General features: G+C 47.5%; 1 protein-coding gene across 1 annotated transcript in view; it reads right to left on the bottom strand.

Annotated features, from left to right (window-relative positions):
- COL20A1 (collagen type XX alpha 1 chain) overlaps positions 1–19,907 on the bottom strand; it is a 44,673-nt gene that overhangs the window by 23,980 nt on the left and 786 nt on the right. Inside the window, exons 2-18 of the mRNA XM_065754305.1 lie at positions 17,296–17,380; positions 14,668–14,778; positions 13,304–13,447; positions 12,694–12,852; positions 11,884–12,078; positions 10,595–10,750; positions 9,775–9,894; positions 9,453–9,617; positions 8,337–8,501; positions 6,822–6,994; positions 6,126–6,255; positions 5,460–5,605; positions 3,954–4,077; positions 3,398–3,537; positions 3,097–3,226; positions 2,466–2,608; positions 1,148–1,280 (exon numbers count right to left, since the gene is read on the bottom strand). Coding sequence (XP_065610377.1) covers positions 1,148–1,280; positions 2,466–2,608; positions 3,097–3,226; positions 3,398–3,537; positions 3,954–4,077; positions 5,460–5,605; positions 6,126–6,255; positions 6,822–6,994; positions 8,337–8,501; positions 9,453–9,617; positions 9,775–9,894; positions 10,595–10,750; positions 11,884–12,078; positions 12,694–12,852; positions 13,304–13,447; positions 14,668–14,778; positions 17,296–17,368 — 2,407 coding nt within the window. The 5' untranslated portion in view covers positions 17,369–17,380. The remainder of the gene's footprint in view (positions 1–1,147; positions 1,281–2,465; positions 2,609–3,096; positions 3,227–3,397; positions 3,538–3,953; positions 4,078–5,459; positions 5,606–6,125; positions 6,256–6,821; positions 6,995–8,336; positions 8,502–9,452; positions 9,618–9,774; positions 9,895–10,594; positions 10,751–11,883; positions 12,079–12,693; positions 12,853–13,303; positions 13,448–14,667; positions 14,779–17,295; positions 17,381–19,907) is intronic.

Here is a 19,907-nt window from a genome sequence, read left to right as displayed (position 1 = left end):
GTATATAAATAAGGCAATGGCAGTGAGGGACTGGACGACTGACCATTGCCAACCCTCCTGTGTTATACAGTCCTGAGGAGGAATATCCATGCATGCCAGTAATGTGAAGGCATGGGCATCCCTGTTCCTGAACAAGAGCAGCAGCTTACAAGCAGAAGCCAAATTGTCTTCCCTGTCTCCTGTCAGGGTGCCAATGTCAGCAAGGATTGGCTTGCTTGAATAAGCTCAGAAGAGCACCATAACATGCCATTGGCAGTGGGTTGAAGGAGCGGCTTTGACATTTTGTACTTCATGCTTTAAAACAGCTATTCATTCTTCTGAAACCTCTAAACAGCTCTCGTTTTTCTCACAGAGCTGTAGAATGCTTTCATTTTTTATTTGTTCTTGTTGGCATGCATCTCCTAGGTACTTGCCTGAGGTAGCTTTCAATAAACAAAAGTTGTTATTATTCATTATTAATAAAACCTGAGCTTCTCGTTCCAGGATTGCCATCTACTCTGAGCGTCATCAGCTCAACACCAGCCTAAAAGACTTTATTCTGCAAAGGAGGTTGAGAGCTGAGAGAAGGAGGAGAGAATTGCCGCTGCTGAATGAATTGTATTCCATTTGCTGCCAACAAAGCCATTATACAGGCAATATTAATTAAGAGGACCTCTGGGAGTACTGCTTTTTAACCTCATATCCTGCCTGTACAAAGCAAGATTTAGATAATGCCTCCACGCAGAGTCTGCCTAAAGGATTCTCTATCATTTTTTCAAGTGCCCTGAGATGAAGCACAGCTCAGCGATGATGTAGCTGGAGAAACCCACACCCTCCTTAGCAGACAATATTTTACTAACAGGAAACATTCATTAGGCAGCACAGTGACATATTCAGCTGAACATCCAACGAAAAGCTAACGCACTCACATTGACACATGCTACAGAAGGGGAAGAAATGTATATCAGCCAGCTCATGCTTGCCCAGCGTATTTTTATCAGGAGAAATTCAGAATATTAATAGGTGAATCCCAACCATGTTTAGATATCCAGGGGTTTTCAGAGGTGAGGATGACCAGATCTGAGCTCCTGCCTTGTACCTGGGTCTGAGGCATCCTGTGCCTTCTTTGTTATCACTAGGCTGTAGAGACTGAGCACTGATCACTTACTGGTTCTGTGCTGAATGGAAACCGTGTCACTTCGAGCACCATCTCTGTAGTAGGCCCAGATGGATATTTTGTAGTCTGTGTTCTTCTGCAAGCCTGGCAGGATGGCAGTTGCCGCATTTCCAGCGATGGAGAGCTGCAGCAGGGCAAGAAATGAGTCAGTTGAATTCCCAGGCTTCCCTGAGCAAGTTCATGCCATCCAAGTGTCTGGCTCACAGACTGCCTGCAGGCACAAATGAGTTAGCACAGGGCTTTGAGGACAAAGTAGACTCTTGTGGGTTGCACAAATCCAAGCAAAGGCAGATTTCCAGCCCTCATGAATGCAGAGTAGATGCCCGTGCACTGGTAGCCAGTTATATTTAACAGCTACTTCTGTACAACAACATAGAGTCTCTGGTACAAGGCAGTCAGCCTGAGATGAGCATGAAATACCTCTGGTCAGTTCCCATCCTTTAGAGGATCTGTGCATAGAAGCCCCACTGTACCTCTATTCCAGCTTAAACGTGAAGTTCTGTAGGGGGTACTCAATAACTCATTGTGACAACAGGGGCCTGGGATGTAAGAGGTCACCTGGTCCATCTCTACCCCTATCGCATCAGCTCCAATTCTGATCAACCTTCTCTATGTTCTCATCAGTAAGAACTCATCCTTCCTGAGGAGTATTAAACCCAGAGTAGCCAGGGCTTACCACCCCTACAAATACCTGACTATTGCACTTGCCTTTTCCACAACTACTTGACATTGTGGGCTGGTGATTCTCTGCAACCCCAGATCTTTTTCTACTGAATTGCTCCTTAGCTGTTTGTTCTACATCCTGTATACCTGTCTTTAATTATTCCTGCCTAAGCTTAATACTTTGTTTGTCCCTATTGAATTTCATCCTTGAGATTTTCCAGAACACTTCTGCAATCTTCCCAGAGCCTGCAGGACTCCAAACCTGCCACCCCGCTGTCCCTCCTGCTTCCAGCACTCAAGGTGACTACAGCACTCAGCAGAGCCAGCGTGGGACAGATCCTGTCTTAGCGCTGAAGCTCCCAAGTGTGTGAACCCAAACTGACTTGCAGCTCTCTGCCATGCCTGCAGGTGAGCACAGAGCTGCTGGAAAGACCACTGAGATCATTAAGGACCACCACTACCATGCCAAGTGAATCGTGCCCCTCAATGCCACATCTACCCTTCTCTTCAACACCTCCAGGGACAGTGACTGCACCACCTCCCTGGGCAGCCTGTTCCAGTGCCTGACCACACTTTCTGAGAATAATATCCATCCAGGATCTATCGAGCAGGCACAAACCCAACCTAGCTGCACGCGGGTCCATACCTCCTGAGGCTTCTCTCCACCAGCTGTGCTCCACTTGATCTGATAGACAACCACATCAGAGGCAGCGACAGCTTCCCACTGCAGCCGGAGGCTGTTCTCGGAGAGCTCGGAAACCTTCAGCGCCCGCGGCGGGGGGACCTTCACTGAGGGATGCAGGAGGACAAGGAGCTGAAGCCCTGACAGCACCTTGTCAGAGCTGAGGTGGGGAGCAGATGGTTGGAGAGCAGAGCATCAGCCAGGCAGATGTCTGAGATCAGCCTGTCTTTCACTTCTTCACATCCAAATGGCAACAGCCATCAGGACGGAGAGGAGTACACTGTTTTCAAAACCCTAATTAAGGAAGATCCTTTCATTTGTGGAGAGGATACATATCACTCTGATACTACAAAGGAGAGAAGGCTCCCAAGGACACAGAAGTTAGCAGTATGTAATGTGTTTTCTTCATTTGCCATTTTCCTTTCTTCCTTCACCTCTACTATTAACATCACAGAGTGGGGATTCCAGCAGTCATCATTTTTATACAAGGATTTTGGCCATAAGCTGCTGGGACCAGCATTGAAATCATCCCATTTCAGGCATACACAGAACAATTTGGTCAATAAGACTGAAAACATTTCCATTCCCTACTTACAGGTGGTGACATTGGCAGTGATTGGAAAGGAATCACCCTCATCATACATAGATCGGACGCTGATGAAATACTGGGTAAGGGAGGACAGTGGTCTCAGAACAGCGGACGTTGCAGGGCCAGAAACCTCAACCTGCAATAAAGAAGGATGGGTTGGGAGAGAATAACTCGGAGGCAGCTGCAGAGGGCTTAGCATATCCCTCAGAAGTGCCCATTTCAGATATAACACTCCCTCCATACACCAGAGAGAACAGGGCAGGCTGTAACCTCCCAGCTCTCCCTCCAGCAGCCCCTGAGGACTCACCTCCCCAGTGTTGCTCCCTCTGCTAGACACGTAGGTGACGCGGTGACCTTTCACTGCTGGTGATGCTGGCTCCCAGCTGACCCGCACAGACGCGTGGCTGAGCTCTGAGAAGCTCAGGTACCTGGGAGGGCTCAAGGCCACTGCAACACAGCGAGTGACAGCACTCAGGGTTTGAAAAGCTGCACCAAAGCAAGGTCACTGGATGCCTCCTGCTGCTCGTGGGTGACTCCACCTTGAACTAAAAGTCTCCAAAATATTCTTCATTTCACTGTGTAGTTGCCTCTGGGATGTCATGGAAAGCTATGGGTGCTTTAGGTGAAGAAATGGCCATGCAATTCCCCCTCTCTCCCCAAACAAAAAGATCTTAAGGAGCAGCTCCTTCAGGAGTCCTCTTTTACCAGGAGAGAATCATTGTTTCACAGCTCACCAAGTGATTACAAACCTCCTTAGGGAGGCAAGATTTGCAAGCCACATGCAACATACAAGAAACCCCTAAACTTACCTAATCTCTCCCACCTTAGTGTTTAAAAACAGATTAATGAGCAGCAGCACTTACAGGTGGTTTCCTGGATGCTGGTTGGATCACTGGCATCTTCCCCATACACTGCATACACCACAATGGAGTACTCAGTGCTGGGTGACAGCCCGTCCAGAAGGACCTCGGGCTCGGCCACCTTCACCTGCCACAGGGAGAAGTTTGGAGAGATATTTCAGTTTTGGGTATCTGAGGAATGCTTCCATTCTGGGGTACCCTATAATGCCCTCATCAGAACAAGGCCTTGCAGAGACACGGCCTGAAGTCCCTTTGGTTGCATAGGTGGTACCTGACCAAGTGGACACGGGCTCTGTGCTATCAGAGTATTCAGTATTCTCTGCCTCCTTCCCTTCCCAGGGGGCACCAAGTACACTGAGAGGTCACATCACCTTCTCCTCCATGGCCTGCAGGGGTGTATCTCTTATACAGAGGTGATGCTATTACTCTGAGTTGGATCAAGGCACCTGCAGTGATCTCAAACAACTCCTTTTTGTATGGAAAATATCGAGATTTTCCTGGGAAAGACACTATAATGGAAAGATGAGTATGGACGTAAAAAGCAGAGTGGCTTCCACTACTGAAAATACAAAGTTTGGGGTGGATTTCTGACAGCAGCATCCAAAAATTATATTCTTGGTGAAAATTCCCCCTAAAAGAATGCAATCACTCTCTCCCATTTCCAGCCATCCTGCAGCACCCTGTGCAGGGAGCAGTCGCTGGCTGCCCCCTGGACAAGCAGGGTGCAGCATCCCTGTGTGACACAGTGAGAGGATGGAAGAGGCCTTGCAAGAGCAAGGTTTTAAGTGAGAGATAATGAGCCTCTTTTCCTCTGAGGTCTGGGAAGCTTGCATGAGAGCTGTATGCTGCAAGCAGGGCCATAGCAGCTGGGCTGCTGCCACCTGCCGCTAACATTGCAAGGCACAGCCCTTCCTGCACAGCCTGCTTGCTGCAGGGACCCACCCCAGCGACTTCCAGGAGTCTGCATGCAGCAGAGCAGGGCTTTATAAAACGCTGGGAACACTGTAATGCTGGTTTCTAAGGTATCCCATAGCTTCAGTGCACTGAACTTTTGAAGTGCATAGGTCAAACAACTGTGGAAATGATGTGATATGCTAAAATGCAATTTAAAATATTGGTTTCTATTCAGATGGTTTTTGAAAAATGCAATTATACACTGGCAGCAAAGGGCAAGCCTTAATGATTCTGTTTAGAAAGCCATCCTGCCATTGCCACTATAGCTGTGCCATCAGGAGGAGAATCTTTGTCAAAGAGGCGATGTACTCTTACAGGTACCAATAACTCATTAAAATGTTCACATTTTGAATGTTCCCTTTAAAATGTTCACATTATGAACTTCACCATAGAAGTCTATAAGGATTTTAAGGTTTCTGTGCTTCAGGTCTGCCCTGTATTATATAATCAGAACGTAACCCCACCCAGAGAGGCAGGCACTAATTTTGGACTGTTTAAGTGAGGAGAGCCCAGACATAGAAAAAGCAATATTGCCACTGTTCTCATGGAACATACCTCTGTCATATAGTCCTCTGCTGCATCGGGGGCTGCAGAGCAGAGCACCAGGTACTGCGTGGCTCCCTGGGCCGCCTTCCAGCTCAGCCTGATGCTGTTGTGGCTCAGCTCAGAGACACGCAGGGAGCGGGGGGCAGACAGAGGCACTGGAGGGGGGAAATGTGGCAGAAAGACACCTTCAGTACATGAGGTCTGCAACAGCTCCAGCTCCAGATGAGAGCTGGCTTTACAACAACCTGGGAGACACCCAACCCCCATCTAACACGGTGCAGAGGTCACTTGTCAAGGAGAGGGATTAGTTCATTTGCAGCCCAAAGGTGGAAAAGGGACTAGGGACTGTAAGAAATGTCTGTTGGGGTGTGTTACTCCCATGGCAGGGTGAGCTCAGCACAGTGGTGTCACTTGCAGAATGACATGGGTGAAATGGGACACTTGAGGGTCTCTGGTCCAACCCTGCTGAGCCAAATTAGAGGAGGTTGCTCAGGGCCTTATCCAGCTGAGTTTTGAACATCTCCAAGGATGGAGACAGTAGCAGACAAACCGTCTGAACCAGAGGGAAGAGGGAGTATGCAGTGCCAGGCTCCAGACTGAGGTGGTTGCACAGACAGGGCTTAGTTCACCTCCCACAAACACGCGTCAGAGGAGCACTCTCTACTCAGGACATACATGTGGAGGTGACGCCTCTCAGCCCATCCCCAACGACTGTGTCATAAATAGGAAACACCGACACCAGGTACTCGGTGTGCGAGGTCAGATTGGAAAGACTCAAAGAGGAGATGGCTCCATCTAGAAGCACCTGAAACACAAAGGAAGACAGGCAAGTCCGGGAGATGCCAGCCACTCTGGCAAAGGAACAGCTGAAGCAGTCTTCCCTGGTAACCATGTAGATAGGAGGCTGTGAGGACTCCATCCTTGAAGGACTGGATCTGTACAAGCACATTGCACATGGCCCTAATCATATTCCTTTAGAAGTGACCTGCTGCAATACTCAAGTCCAACTTTCTTACCACTTCAGGGCTAACGAAAAGTTGAAGTATATCATTAAGGACAACCCCTCAAGCATTTGGATTTGTTTTTCTGATTCTTTCTGTCAGAGATGAGCATCCTTCTGTCAGAGATGAGCAGCATGGCTTGCAGTAGTTCTAGCAAGATAGTATTTATCCCATTTCCTCTTCTGAATTGCTATCCTATCACCTTGTCACATCAGTACTCAGTCAGTGCTTAGTTTCCTTTCTGGCTTTAGCTGATGTTCCACAGTCACTGCACTCCTCCCCTTTTCATTCTGTCTACCCAAGTCTGGTTGAATTCCCAGCCACTGACTGGAAGGCCCTGCAGCTCCAGGTGCCCAACAAAGCTTCTTACCTCCTTGGGAGTGCCGCCCTTTGATGGATAATACACAACCCGGTATTTCTTTGGTGGGCTCAGAGGAGGACTCCAGGCCAAGTGCATGCTTTTAGAAGTCACAGCTGATATTTTAAGGTCGGTTGGGCTCAGCTGTGGACCTGTGTTCACAGGGATATCTTTCACAGCGCTACCTGGGAATTGAAAACACAGTTACTTTCTTGTATTCAGACTTCTCATACCAAACATACTTTCCGGCTCAAAAATATGACTGCCATTGTTAAAATCGAGCTGCAGTCCCCTTCCCTACAGAGCATAGCAACTATTCCAAACTGCTGCAAAATAAATATTTAAAAACTGAGCAAACAGAGAACGTAAATACTCCATAGAGAATAATTTGCACATTCTTCTGGTTGCTGGGAATATTCTTTTCAACAGAAATATGCATTTTTGCCTGAATCCAAAACATGACCCAGCTTTTTTTAAATTATGAAGATTTTTCAAAATGAACCAGAAGAAGTAATTTTGGCTTCTTTTTTCATGCAACCAACATCCTTAAGGCTAACCTGTACCTGTAAAAAGATGCCCAATTACATCAAACAAGTACAAATTAATAAGAATGAATCAAATTATGTCTATGTCTACCCACAGAGCATTAAAATAAATGTGTGCTTGAAAGTTTGTCTTTCCCAGTCTCCCTAGGCAAATCTGAGAGAAGAGAGAGATGGAAATATGTACGTGATATTTCTCCTGAGGATCTAAGCTAACATCTGGAGTAGTTCTTAACTCTCTTGTACATCATGCAAACTGCCCTCCAGCAAAAAAAAAAAAAAAATAGAAGAAAAGAAATAGGCTGTTTGGTTTTAACTTGAAAACGCCTTGGAGATTACTCAAAGTGTGAGAAAAAAAATAAATATGTATAGATGCTTTGCTATCTCTTCTTTCTCCTTCCGTATTTCTTCCATACACTAATGTATTCTCAAATTAGCTCTTATGGATTGAATTCCTCCTGTTGATTGAAAGAAACACAGAGAAGAAGATGATTGCAATGCATTTTTCACACAGTAGAATAACAAAAATGGAAATAGAAGCCTCCTGTTGCCTACAATGGTAGTTTTGCCATTAAGTGATTTACAACCACCAAGAGGTATCCAACGCTGTGGTGAGGATGGCTGTTGCCTGTGTTGGCAAGGACAAGAGCAAATACCTAAACCAAGAGCAAGAGAATGGAAACACCTACAAGTCCCTCCATGGCTTGCTCACAACAGCAGGGGGAGTGAGAATGGAAGAGATGCATCTCGAGTGTCTTGTAAATACCAGGAGCACAGCTGGACCTGGCCAACATGTTGGCAAGGAGTGTTTTCAGGCAGCAGTAGCACTGAGCAAGGAGATCAGCACAGGAAGGAAGAGTCAGATGGTGCTGAGGAGGTGGTGGAGCTCATGGAGGGAAAGGTATGAGAAAGGAGATTTTCTGATGGCAAGGAAAGAAGGTGGCAAGCAGGAGGAAGCTCAACCCTCACCAAGATTTCACCTCACCTGCGCTCTCCTTGCTGCTCCTCTCTTTGATCCTGGTGCACAGGACCCGGGTGAGCCTGCCAACCAGGGAGCTGAGCAGTGGGAAGTCCAGCACGTTGTACACCGTCAGCTCCAATGGCTCTGAGGCCACCTGCTTCAGCTCAGCCTCATCCGCATTCTTCACCCCTACAGACAGCAGAGCACAAGGCTGAGGAAACTCCTCAGAGAGGACAAGTTCTGCGTCCTGTTTGGATGTTGGTTGTGAGGATCATCAGCAGACAACTGATCTTGTTTTCCAGTGCTAGCCTTTAGGCCACCTTAGCGTTGCCTGAGTGAGGCAGGGGTCCTTTCCCCCTCACTCTTGCAGTGAGAACAAAGGTCTTGGGGATTAATACTATGGTTCTGATGTCTCAGGACCAAACAACACCACCTTCCTTTAGTCAGAAAGGGGAAGCATGGACCCCAGGCAGTTCCTGACCTCCAAGTCAGTTCAGATGCACAGGCCAGCACACAGCTGAAGCTCAGAAGCTACAATCAGTCAATGAAAGAAATCTAGGTACATATTTCTATGTAATCAAGCCTTGCCTGTGTGTTCCTGACTTATATTAGCGCCTAAAGTGCTGGAGGTTGCAGTTTTAGGATGGTATTCTATGTAATTTTGTTGTCCACGCATTACACTTCAGCAGACTTATTTAGTTATCATGGACAGAGCCGCTTGAAATTATTTTGTGTCTCATTATTGCTACCAGACAGTAAAAAGCAGATGATGCTATTATTCAGAGAAATTGGAAGTTCTGAGAGGCAGTAATTACAAAATAATTACAAAGTATTTACAAAATTCTCTTGCCTAATTCCACAGCTGAGAATATTACTCTCACAGCAGAGGTTGCTGAGGCTGGCAAAGGTCTTTATAGATAGCAGGTGTAAAACCTCTCTTCTGAATGAGTGATTTTTTTCTAAACTAACAAAATCTCATTTGAAGGCACTACCTGTGCTGAATAAATGAGTTGATTTTCTTCTAAGCCCTGATGCAACTACTTACTACCTTAGATTTATAGCTTCAGGATGTTCTTGTCCTTGTTGAGGGAACGTAACCTTCAGCATGATGTGTGAAGGTACGTTGGCTTATGATCTTACCAATAGCAAATATCTCTATGCCCACGTTTTTCAAGGTCTGAGCAGCCAGGTTGGCATCATCCTGGGATTTTCCATCAGTCAGGAGCAGTACCAATTTCTCAGCTTCCAGCCGGGCACCAGCATCTGGTTTCAGGTTTTGTTCCAAGACATGGGTGAGCGCCAGGCCTGGGGAGGAGGACAGTTGGATGGTGGGCTACAGCCAGCAGACTGCCTCCACCTTTATCCTTGTCTCTGCCCTCATTCACCTTTGCCCCTCCAGGAAAGATGCTATCCCATGGGAACAACTTCCCCCAACATAGCCTTACTGAGGTGATGGGGTTACCTGTGAAGGTGTTGCCACCCTTGTACCGCAGATTCCTCACTGCCTCCAGCACCTGGTCCCTCGTAGCATAAGTGCTGAGATCCCACTCTGTGCGGGGATCACTGCTGTACTGGGACAGCCCTGGGGAAGGCAAGAGCCACCAACACTGTTTAAGACAATGTAGGCTGCAAGAGGAGACCTGTTCTGGGGAGGAGGTGTTGGGCTTGTCATGAGTGCATGGCACAAAGTAATGAATTGGATGGGAGGTGAGCAGACCTGGGTCCTAGATCCACTTCTCCTCATAGTGGTACTAATCCCTGATAGGTGCTCTGAAGCATTTTGAGGTCTCAAAGTTATTCCAGGACAAACTAGCTAGCTGCAAGGAGCAGGAAGGATTTATGTTGTCCTGTTTCACACGCAGCCGTTGTGTGAAGCAGACTGTAGTCATCTGCTGGGTTCAGCATCCCTCAGAGCTGCCGTGGCTCTTTTCTCAGATGAGATCACAGAAACTCCAGCGTGGCATTGCCACCCCACCTTTGTGTCATAATCTGTAGCATCCCATCAGAGGGAGACAGCAAAGCCCGAGCATGTCTCAGCATCAAGCTCTCCCGCAACACCCAGCCCGGGGCTGCCCACGCGTCGCTTTTGTTCACCGTGCAGCTCTTCCTTACAGCCGCTAGAGGCCAGAGCTTGCTACCAGATGGGAAAGTTGTCAAGATCGGCGCACAGAATCCAGCCAAAAGGGATAAAACCCCCCAGGACAGCATGATAACACAGAAACAAAGAACAAGGTCTCTTCCGGAGGCATTTCCCAAGGTCAGGAAACAGGAAAGTGTCCTACCTACTCTTATCTTGTCTTGGGCAATATCAAACGGAGAAATTAAAGCGCTCAGGAACTCCTTAATGAGCTTGAAATTGTTGCGCCCAATGCTCCACGATCCATCCACAAGCAGGACAATATCAGTCATTGCAGATGTGTCACACTGAAACTGGGAACCTGAGAGGAAGCAACGTCTGATACTGAGAGAAGCAATTGTAAAGGAGGAAAAATATTTCAGTTTTAAGATGAGAAGTAAGTCGGCAGTGTAAAGCCTTGGACCATCTGCCAGCCCAACACATCCCAGCACCTTGGGAAAACCACATGGCTAAGGGCAACATGTCTCAGTATCAAGAAGCTGAGTAGTGAGCAGCTACCTTTCTGCAAAGAAAGTGTTAAACCCATTGGGAAGTGCGTGCCTAGGCCAAGCTTTGCTCTCTGCAAGCTGTCAGCTCCATTACGTCTCAGCCCCAGCCCTTGCTTCCCTTTTATCTAGCCTAAGTCTCCAAAGGAATTGCAGGTGATCGCTTAATTCCATTCCACTGTGAGATCCCCTGTGGGCTATAATTATTTCCTGGTGTTATATTAAATCCAATCTCTCTGCAAAATTCTTCATCACAGACACTCAAGCACTGCCCTTCCCCCCACCCCAGGCCAGCAGCTTAACAGAGGATGAGATAGGGCATGTTGATGATTGAATGCATCTTTCCTGAATATTTTTTAGTTATGGAGTTTTCCATCTTTGATGGAAGGAAATAAATGGTACCATCCAACTGCAGTGAGTTGCAAATGGGTCACTCTCCTATCTCTTCTCATGGCCATGAATTTCTACTGGTATCAAGGGACCAAACAGGGACGTTCTAGCCAATCCCCCTCCCACCACTTCAGAAGTGCTGTGAGCCCATTCAGCTGAAAGATCTGGAGTTTCAGCAAGGATCAATCATCTGGGAAATGTGAAGAAGACAATCACGATGCCATGGTATGCTGGAGAATGATAACATGTATGGATCTGGCTGATGCAGGAAGAGGTGGAACAGTGGGAAATCAATACACTAAGAAATTCCTTCCCTCGTGAAGGAATTTTTGTCTTAGCTCCAGTTTTCCTTTAAATTTGTAATGCTTTGCAGAACTCCGAGCTCTTTCAGTGATACCTGGCAGCTCTCCAAAGCATGATCTAGCAAATAAGATCAGCAGCAGCACTCGTGCTCCTGAAAGCCTTGGTGACAGTGAGATGGCTGGAAGCCTTGTGTTTAACAATCACTAGAGAACACAGTGGGGGACAGAGAGCAGGACGTGCTTGAAACAACTCTCACCTCTCTTCAGTGAATCCCTTGTGGGTTTTTCTTTTCCTAGAGACTCTCGCTCTGTGTTTGCAGTGGCATGCTGGGATGATTTTGTGGTGGGTGATGGTGTTTGTGTCGCACCAACACTGGGCTGGCTTCTTGTGGTTTCTCCTGAGCCCTTGGGCTGAGTCCCTTTGTGCCTTTTCTTTTCAGCTCTCTCTTTTGCTGTGCTCCAAACAGAAAAAAAATTATGTTGTCCCTTCCTGTGTTATCGCCATGCCACCTGCTCCAACCACTGGCTGATTTCAGCCACATTTGTGGGGTCAGAGATCATAAAAATCCTACAGGGTCTATGAAAACAGCCAGCTAGATAGAGCAGACCCTGTTTGCTCTTGAAGACCAACTGCAGCTATGGGGTTCAGAGCCTTGGAAATAAGGCTTCAGGAGCAGCTTGTTCCCCAAGGAGCAGTGCTCAGCTGAAGGATATGTCTGTATGTGCTGAATTTGAATACCTGCCAGCCCCAGACATCCATGGATGTGTTTCATTTGGATGGCATGAGGGGCAAATATTTTTGGGCTGGTTATTGTAGTTCAGTATTTAAGAGGAACATCTAAGGATTGACAATCCTGCCCATGGCAGAGGGTTGGAGCTCAATGATCTGTAGGATCCCTTCCAGCCTAAGCCATTCTAAGATTGTATGAACAAGCAAGGTACAAGACTGAGCCCCAGGTATTACTGAATGAATGTCCCAAACAGAGTAGATCCCTAGAAAATGGCATTTCTGTAGCTCACACATGCAGATAGCAAAGCAGTGGCCCTGGGTTGCTATGTATACCCACCAGAATGAGTCAGGACAGTGCTCAAGGGCGTTGGGGCAGCCTCCATCCCCAGGCTCTGCTCAGCTGTTGAGCTGCCCACAGAGGTGAGGTTCTTTCCTGGTGTAGCTCCTGAGTTTCTTCGGTTATTTCTAGTCTGGGATGCATTTTTAAGGTCCTCTACTATAGAAATAGCAAGTACAGGGAGGAGGAGTCAATCCAGGTTGGTCTGTGAGTCATGGTCCACCCCTCATCCCATTGGTATTCACCATCTCCCCTCTCCAACAAAATAATAATGGGCTTCAGTACAGTCTATGGGGGCACTGGGTATGAGAAAATAAATCCCTTTGCAGTAAGGGTGGTGATGCCCTGGCACAGGTTACCCAGAGAGGTGGTGGATGCCCCGTCTCTCGAGACACTCATGGTCAGGCTGGACAGGATTCTGAGCACTGATAGAGCTGTGGGTGTTCCTGTTCGTTGCAGGGGTTTGGGGCCAGATGGCCTTTAAAGGCTCCTTCCAATTCAAACAAATTAATTCAAACAAATTCTACCATTCATCTGACAGAGAATGAGCTCTGAGAAGTCACGTCTCCAAGAGCTCTCAGAGTGGTAAAACGTAGCTCTTTCTACTTACTCACAAATTTCCTCTTGGCAAATAAGGCCTCCTGGGAGCCATTGAGCACGTAGACCTGCAGCGTGTACTCCTTGGTAGGGCTCAGCCCCCCCACTGTGGCTTTGGGGGTCTTTGTTTTCAGCATGACTTCTTGCTCAGAGTCCCCTGAGGTGGGATGAAGCGACACTTTAGAAACTGTTTGAGCTTAAATTTAAGCTGACAATAGCAAAAGTGACACTGAAATGCAGAGAATGTCTGTCTGGGGACCTAAGTCAATTCTCATTTAATTTTTAATTCTGTGGATCTCCGCTTTCAGAGCTGAGGAAGTCCTTTAAAAAGCCCTGATACATGCTCCAAGTGGAAAACCAGTTCCCACCTAGCACTAGTACGATGTCCACTGACTTCTCAGAGGGTTACAGACTGAAAGGCTGGTTCCCAGAGGGTGAAGGATGGGCAAACACCACTCATTCAACCAAGTGATGTCCTTGAGGTCATTTGTAACAAGGTGAGGAACTGTTCTGATATCTCCAGAGTTCTGTCCTGGCCCTTGGGACTCATTGTACTTAGTGCAGTTGTTCTTGCTGTGTTCCCTCTGCAAGCCTCATCTGCCCCTAAGAGAAGCTGTCCCCTGCACAGCAAGAAGCAGATGGAGCAAGGCAGCTCTGCAAAACTGCAGCCAAATACTGCACCGTGTCTCTGTTACAGGGGGTGGTGTGGAGACATTTTAAACCACAGGAACAAAGCAAAGGGAGAGAGGCAAAGCAGCTCCCTAAAATCCTCTGAGTAAGAAAGGTGGATGAGTCTTTAAAATGTGGGAACGGATGCATTTCTGACCACATCACCCCTAGGGCTGGAAATGGAGCTCCCCAAACCACACATGGGGGAAAGCCTCAGGCATGCTCAGAGGGAGGATTCCCCACATTCCCAGGATGCCCATTGCTCCCTGGCAGGGGAAGAATGAGAAACCTCCAGCACCAGCTGGGCAAACAGCTGGGGGCTGAGCTAAAATCAGGCAAATGGGCACAAGCTAAGGTTGCACCCGCACGCTGCTCCCCCACGAGGATGTGGTGCCCTTCCTGCACTGCCCGGTCTGGAGTCAGAAGTTGGAGAGAGCTGGAGCTCATCCAGAGCAGGGAGCCTCAGGATGAGCACCCCCATGTACAGGGCCAAGGACATCCTGTCCCTGAGGATGAAACAAGCAGGACCCCTGCAGTGACATGGCTACCAGTTATAACTGATGAATTTGTTTTCTGTCTTCCGCTCCACTTTGGGCAAATATTCAATGGTGCAGACAAGGGAGAAAAAGCATCCAGCAAATACTCAGCATCAGACAGAAGCTTGGGAGTCCATCCCTCACTCAGAGCAGTCTGCTGGGTTGCACCTACCTGCCATGGGCTTTACCCTCACTTTGTAGCCGTTGATGTTTCCTTCGGTTTCTTTCCATTTCATCTGGAGCCTGTCTTCTGAAAGGACCGTGAGTTTCAGCCGGCCTGATCCTGAGGAGGAGGAGAAGTGCCCATTCTTCTGTGGGTGCAATTCCTCCCTCTGCACACACACATACACGAAAAGCCCCACATGCCTCCTCCGCTAAGGACTGCCGCAGTCGCAGTGCAAAGGGAACCTTCACCATCCCATACAAGTGCTCAGCATCCTTTGCACTGCTGCTCCTGCTGCCCCTGGACCAGGGAACCCACCACTGCAAATCCACCCTCTGTCCTATGCAAAAGGACAGCTTCTCTGGGTGAGCCCTCACTGTGTGCTGGTGCAAATGAGGAGAACAGCAAAGAGGTGAGGGTTTCTCTCAATTCCTTGCATGCTGCAAGTCTGTACTGGGAACTTCCATAGCATATGTGTGGTTTCAGAGAGGGTTTTGGTGCAAATGTCTGAAATGGAAGGGAAAGAAGTAGATAAAGGGAGGCAACAAAACTGCTGAAAAATAAAGAAATTCCCCAGGAGATGGCTGCCATCTTTATGCAGAAAGATTGTTAAGGAGAAAGCTCCAAGGATCAGCTGGGTTTAGAGAGAAAAGAAAAAAAAAAAGAAGAAAGAGAGAGAAGGAGAGAAAACCTGATAAAGTGTAACTAACACCTGCTGGCAGGACTGTAACTCAGGGGCACCAGCTTGCATTGGTTTGCTGCTGGGAGCAGCGAACAAAAATGACAAATCCTGATGAAAAAAATAGTATCAGACAAGGAGGTAAAAAGAAGAAAGAATACTTCCTCTTATCAGCTCCAGATTTCTCAGAGATCTTTCAAAGCCCTGCTAACTGTCTCAACCCACGTGTCAGCTTTTGAATCAGAGATCCCTCAGTGAAATGCAGTCATGCTGTCATATGAGTGTCACAGTATGAAACATTCCCACTTGAGTAGCTGTAGGATGGCAACTCAGCAGATTTGCCTCCCCTCCTCCCTGCTCCTGCATCTACAGCTGCCTTTTGGGCAGGCTCCTTCATGTGTAATGAGCAAATGTCTGTATAGTAATAACGTATGCCCTCAAATGCCCACCTGGTTGGCAGCTGTTACCAACTTTTTGCTAATGGCCTCACGTTGTACCAGGGGAGGGTCAGGCTGGATATTAGGAAACATTTCTTCCCAGAAAGAGCAGTGATGCAGCGGCACAGCTGCCCAGGGGGAGGTGGGAGTCACCATCTCTGGATGTGTTCTGGAACTGTGGAGATGTGGCACTGAGGGATGTGGTCCATCTGCACGGTGGGGTGGGCTGAGGTTGGCCTCGGGGATCTTGGAGCACTTTTCCATCCTTCATGATTCTATGATTCTTTATCATAAAAAAGCTCAGGGTGAGGTGGAGCATCGTGCTCAGCACCAGCAAGCTGTCTGTTCTACAGGACTCTGCAGTGTTTTGGTCATGCATGATGTCAGACATCTTCTGACATCTCTGCATGAAGCCACAGCTCAGGAAAGCAGTGAGAGCTGGCAGCAAGGACTTGCTTGGCTCATCCCAGCATCTGTGCCTCAACCTCTCCTTGCAGAGACTTCCTGCAGGCTGCCCAACAAGCAGACAGCTATTTAGGGGAAACAAAGCTCAAATTCACATCTCACCCCATGCAAATGTGAAGAGGAAGAAAGAAAACATGAGGAAGAGGGGTGAGGGGTAAAATCAAATCTCAGAATCATGCCGAAGAGAAGCGATAAAAGATCATGCAACAATGAGGGGAATTCATAGAGGAAACATGGAGCTGTCTTCTTCTGGACAAACGTGGTCTAGCTCCTTGGCCATCACTCTAGGAGCCCAGAAGTTAAAAAGGCAAGAATGTCCCCAGAGAGATCAGAAAGGACAGCATCCTCTGAAGCTCCATTATGCACTGGATGCAAATGAAGCCTGGTGCCATGAAAGCCCCACTGTTTCTCTGCCCTGTGTTGGATGTGTGCTCTCTGATGCTGTAACCTTGCTCTCCAGCTGATGGGGAGCAAAGCCCAGATACACTGTGTGGAAGATGCACAGCAGAGAGATAAATCTGTCCTGAATCTGGCGTGCCATTACCTCTCAGAAAAACCTTGTGGTGATCCCTCACACAGAAGGTTCGTATGGAATAGAAGGGTGGACAGGAGACTGTGAGGTGCTATAGGTATTTTCTGTTAATTTATGGCTCTGAGAGAGCACTACATGTTACAAGAGATTGCACATGATGTACTCTCTTACCCAGATGTCACACATCACCGTGTAGCTCCACAGTTTTGCAGCGCAGGACAGATGTGGCAACAAACAGAATCAACACTTTTTCTTTCTGTTTCTCAGGTTCTGTTAGCAGATCCCATAAGCATCCTTCACTGCTTACAGAGGCTGAAATGCATCCCCAGTGCAAGGGAGTGGCATGCTGAGCTGCTGCCAGGGATGAGAACAGGCATTGCAGAGTGGGTTGGGATGGAGACACTCTCCCAGCACTGGCCCCCTTGATCTCCTATTGCTCCTTACATATGGGGATAGGCTTCTTGGAGCTTCCCCACTAGAAAGGCTGGCAGCTCAGCCCAGAGCAGGGCAGGTGAGGTCCTTACCTTGCCCCCCTCGTCCCCAGACATGGCTTGCCACAGGCAGGCAGGCAAAAAAGAAGCAGGTGCGAATCAGCATGGTGAGCAGGACCTACGAGAGCAAACACCAGGAAGAAAGAGCTCAAGTTACTTTTCACCATGCCAAAACCTACCTGTGTTATCTACTTCTGCCACACTACAAGCCCTGCTGCACCCTGCAGGGAGGTCAGTAGTGACCATCTGGGCTTTCCTATGGCACTGAGAACTGAAGCCTGTTGCTGTAGTGGACTTCGTTATTGTTTTTGTTATTGTTTTATTTTTGCTTCGTTTCCACTAGATTTTCCTTTTCAGTCCCCAACAAAGAGGCCACAAACTTAGATATACAACTCTTCTCCTCACTGACAACACTATGAGAGCAGGTGGAGAAGCACACATTCAACTTTTTGCAATTCCTAGATATTATTTTACATTCTTGGTCTCTTCAATGCAGCTGTTCAGCTCCTCAGACCAGAACCAAACTGAATTTGTACACCTGATGGGGAGGAGGCTTCAATCCAGTGCTCCTCTAAGCTTGCTGGGTTTCCAGTGATTATAATAAAGCAATTATGCAGAGGATGGGGTACCACGGAATTTATATGTCATCAGCTTAGAAACAAGGGTTTCATTTGTTATCTATCATGGAGCTTCTGAGCAGTTACATTCAGGATGGTCTTGTTTTGACTTGCTCACCTGAACAAGACTGAAATGCAGTTATGGACTTCATATTGGCAGAGGATCAGTTTGACTTAGAAATAACCTCTGTGACATCCCCAGAGCTGGTGGCTAAGAACAGCCACCCCTCAGAACTCACCCTATGGCTCACAGACCTGGAGGGCCTTCTGTTATCTTTACTGGCCTGGATTTAGGTTTCATTTCTTAGGGACAGAAAAGTCAGGTCAGCATAAAACCACCCTAACAGATGGACATACAGCCTCCCCCTGGCCTCAGACTTAGTGTGCCACGTTTAAAACATATGCTGATGGGGTTTTTTTTTTGCATCGTTGGCATCTGTCATTTTTGTGCTACACAATTGCTTTTGGCAGAACCAGACCATACTCAAGTTTCCTCCTCTGCAGTGACATTTTGCTTCCCTTCATTCTGATGGACAGGTATTTACAGGCTCCTGGGGAATGCCTGTTTCCCCTCTGATATGTCAGCTTTAAAGTGATTTCAAGGAAAAATAAATATGCAGGAGTGACCTAGCCATGATCTCCTGAGTTTAAAATCAGTTCAAAATTGCTGTAAGAAATGAATGGAAAAAAACATACTACAAGTTATAACAGATAGATGTTAACCATTCTCCCCCTGCACACACACACTCATGCATGATACTCAGTCTGTGATTATTTTTTGTTGTTTGAAGATCAAATTATATGGAACAACTGTGGTGTAACTGATGCCCCTGGCCATGGGAAACACTTGCCTTTTTTTCCAGCTAACAAGATGAAGTCATTGCTCATAAACAGAAGCATATTACAGGTGGGCTTCACGAATCTGTGTTCTCAAGAAGGGCAAAACCCTCTCTTCCTGCAGGGGTACATGTGGCAATGGGAAGAGAGGAGTTTGTATTTCTGAGAATAATGCCCTGTCTCAAGGTCTCATTTGTCCCATTCTGCAAAGGCATTTCCATGCCATTTCCCTATGGTTCTGTTGGCAAACAGGACACCAGCTCCCAGCCACAGCACTGCATTGGATAGGATCTTTTATGTTAACCAGGGTTATATGGAACCCAAAGTCCAGTGAAATAAGTATATGGGCTTCTTTAACCTGCACTGAGCTTCAAAATTAGACCCAGCAAGGAGCTTCCTCCTGGATGTGCAAGTGAGGAAGAATTCAGTATTAACCCAGGTAGCGCCCAGTAAGTCCAGCAGTGTAGATCCTCACTGCCACAGCACTGTGGCTAAAGCAAAGACTTCATCTCTTCTTCCTACCTCAGAGCTAAAACCATCAGCATTTTCCTTCTCCAAATTCCATTTTCATATCCATTAATCAAGAAGAACAAAAGCACCAGTTTGAAATGATGGAAGATGAGAGCTGAAGTGCCTATTGTTTTGCCATAGGGTTACCTCCCAGACCCCAAATCCCACCCATTTCTCCCTTTCCCATCCATTTCCCACCTTTTCCATCCACTTCAGCCCGTGTTGGTGGCACCGTGGCCAGGCTGAGCTGCAGACCTCCAGACCAGGGGACCACGATGACATCAGCCCCACAGAGTGCAGGGGGCTGCTGTCACACTGCTGCCTCTCTCCCATTACTCGGTTGGGGAAAGAATTTGGAGACAGCAACACATGGAGCAAGTGGTATTTCCAGGGCCTGGAAAATGGGAGGGGGGCACGCACCACTTCCTGCTCATCCCAGCTGGGTGCTCAGGGGGGATTTGGAGGTTAAGGCCATCTGAGATCCTCTTATTTGTGCAGAAAATTAGAAAAACAGCCACTTCAGTTACAGAAAAAAAACAGTAATTTCTATTTCTATTATGCTGTATTTTGAAATCGGTGAGGATATGGGAGCGGTGTGAATTCTTTCTGCCCCACACAGCCCCAAAAGCCAGCTATTAGTCTGAGGATGTTCCCATCATTATCCCAGAGGACATCACCAGC

Source organism: Cyrtonyx montezumae, unplaced genomic scaffold (genome assembly GCF_038088225.1).
Source record: "Cyrtonyx montezumae isolate F1298 unplaced genomic scaffold, pur_monq_1.0 scaffold_9, whole genome shotgun sequence".
NCBI classification, from domain to species: domain Eukaryota; kingdom Metazoa; phylum Chordata; class Aves; order Galliformes; family Odontophoridae; genus Cyrtonyx; species Cyrtonyx montezumae.
The sequence above is the reverse complement of the archived record's forward strand: the minus strand, read 5'-3'. Positions and strand labels throughout refer to the sequence as shown.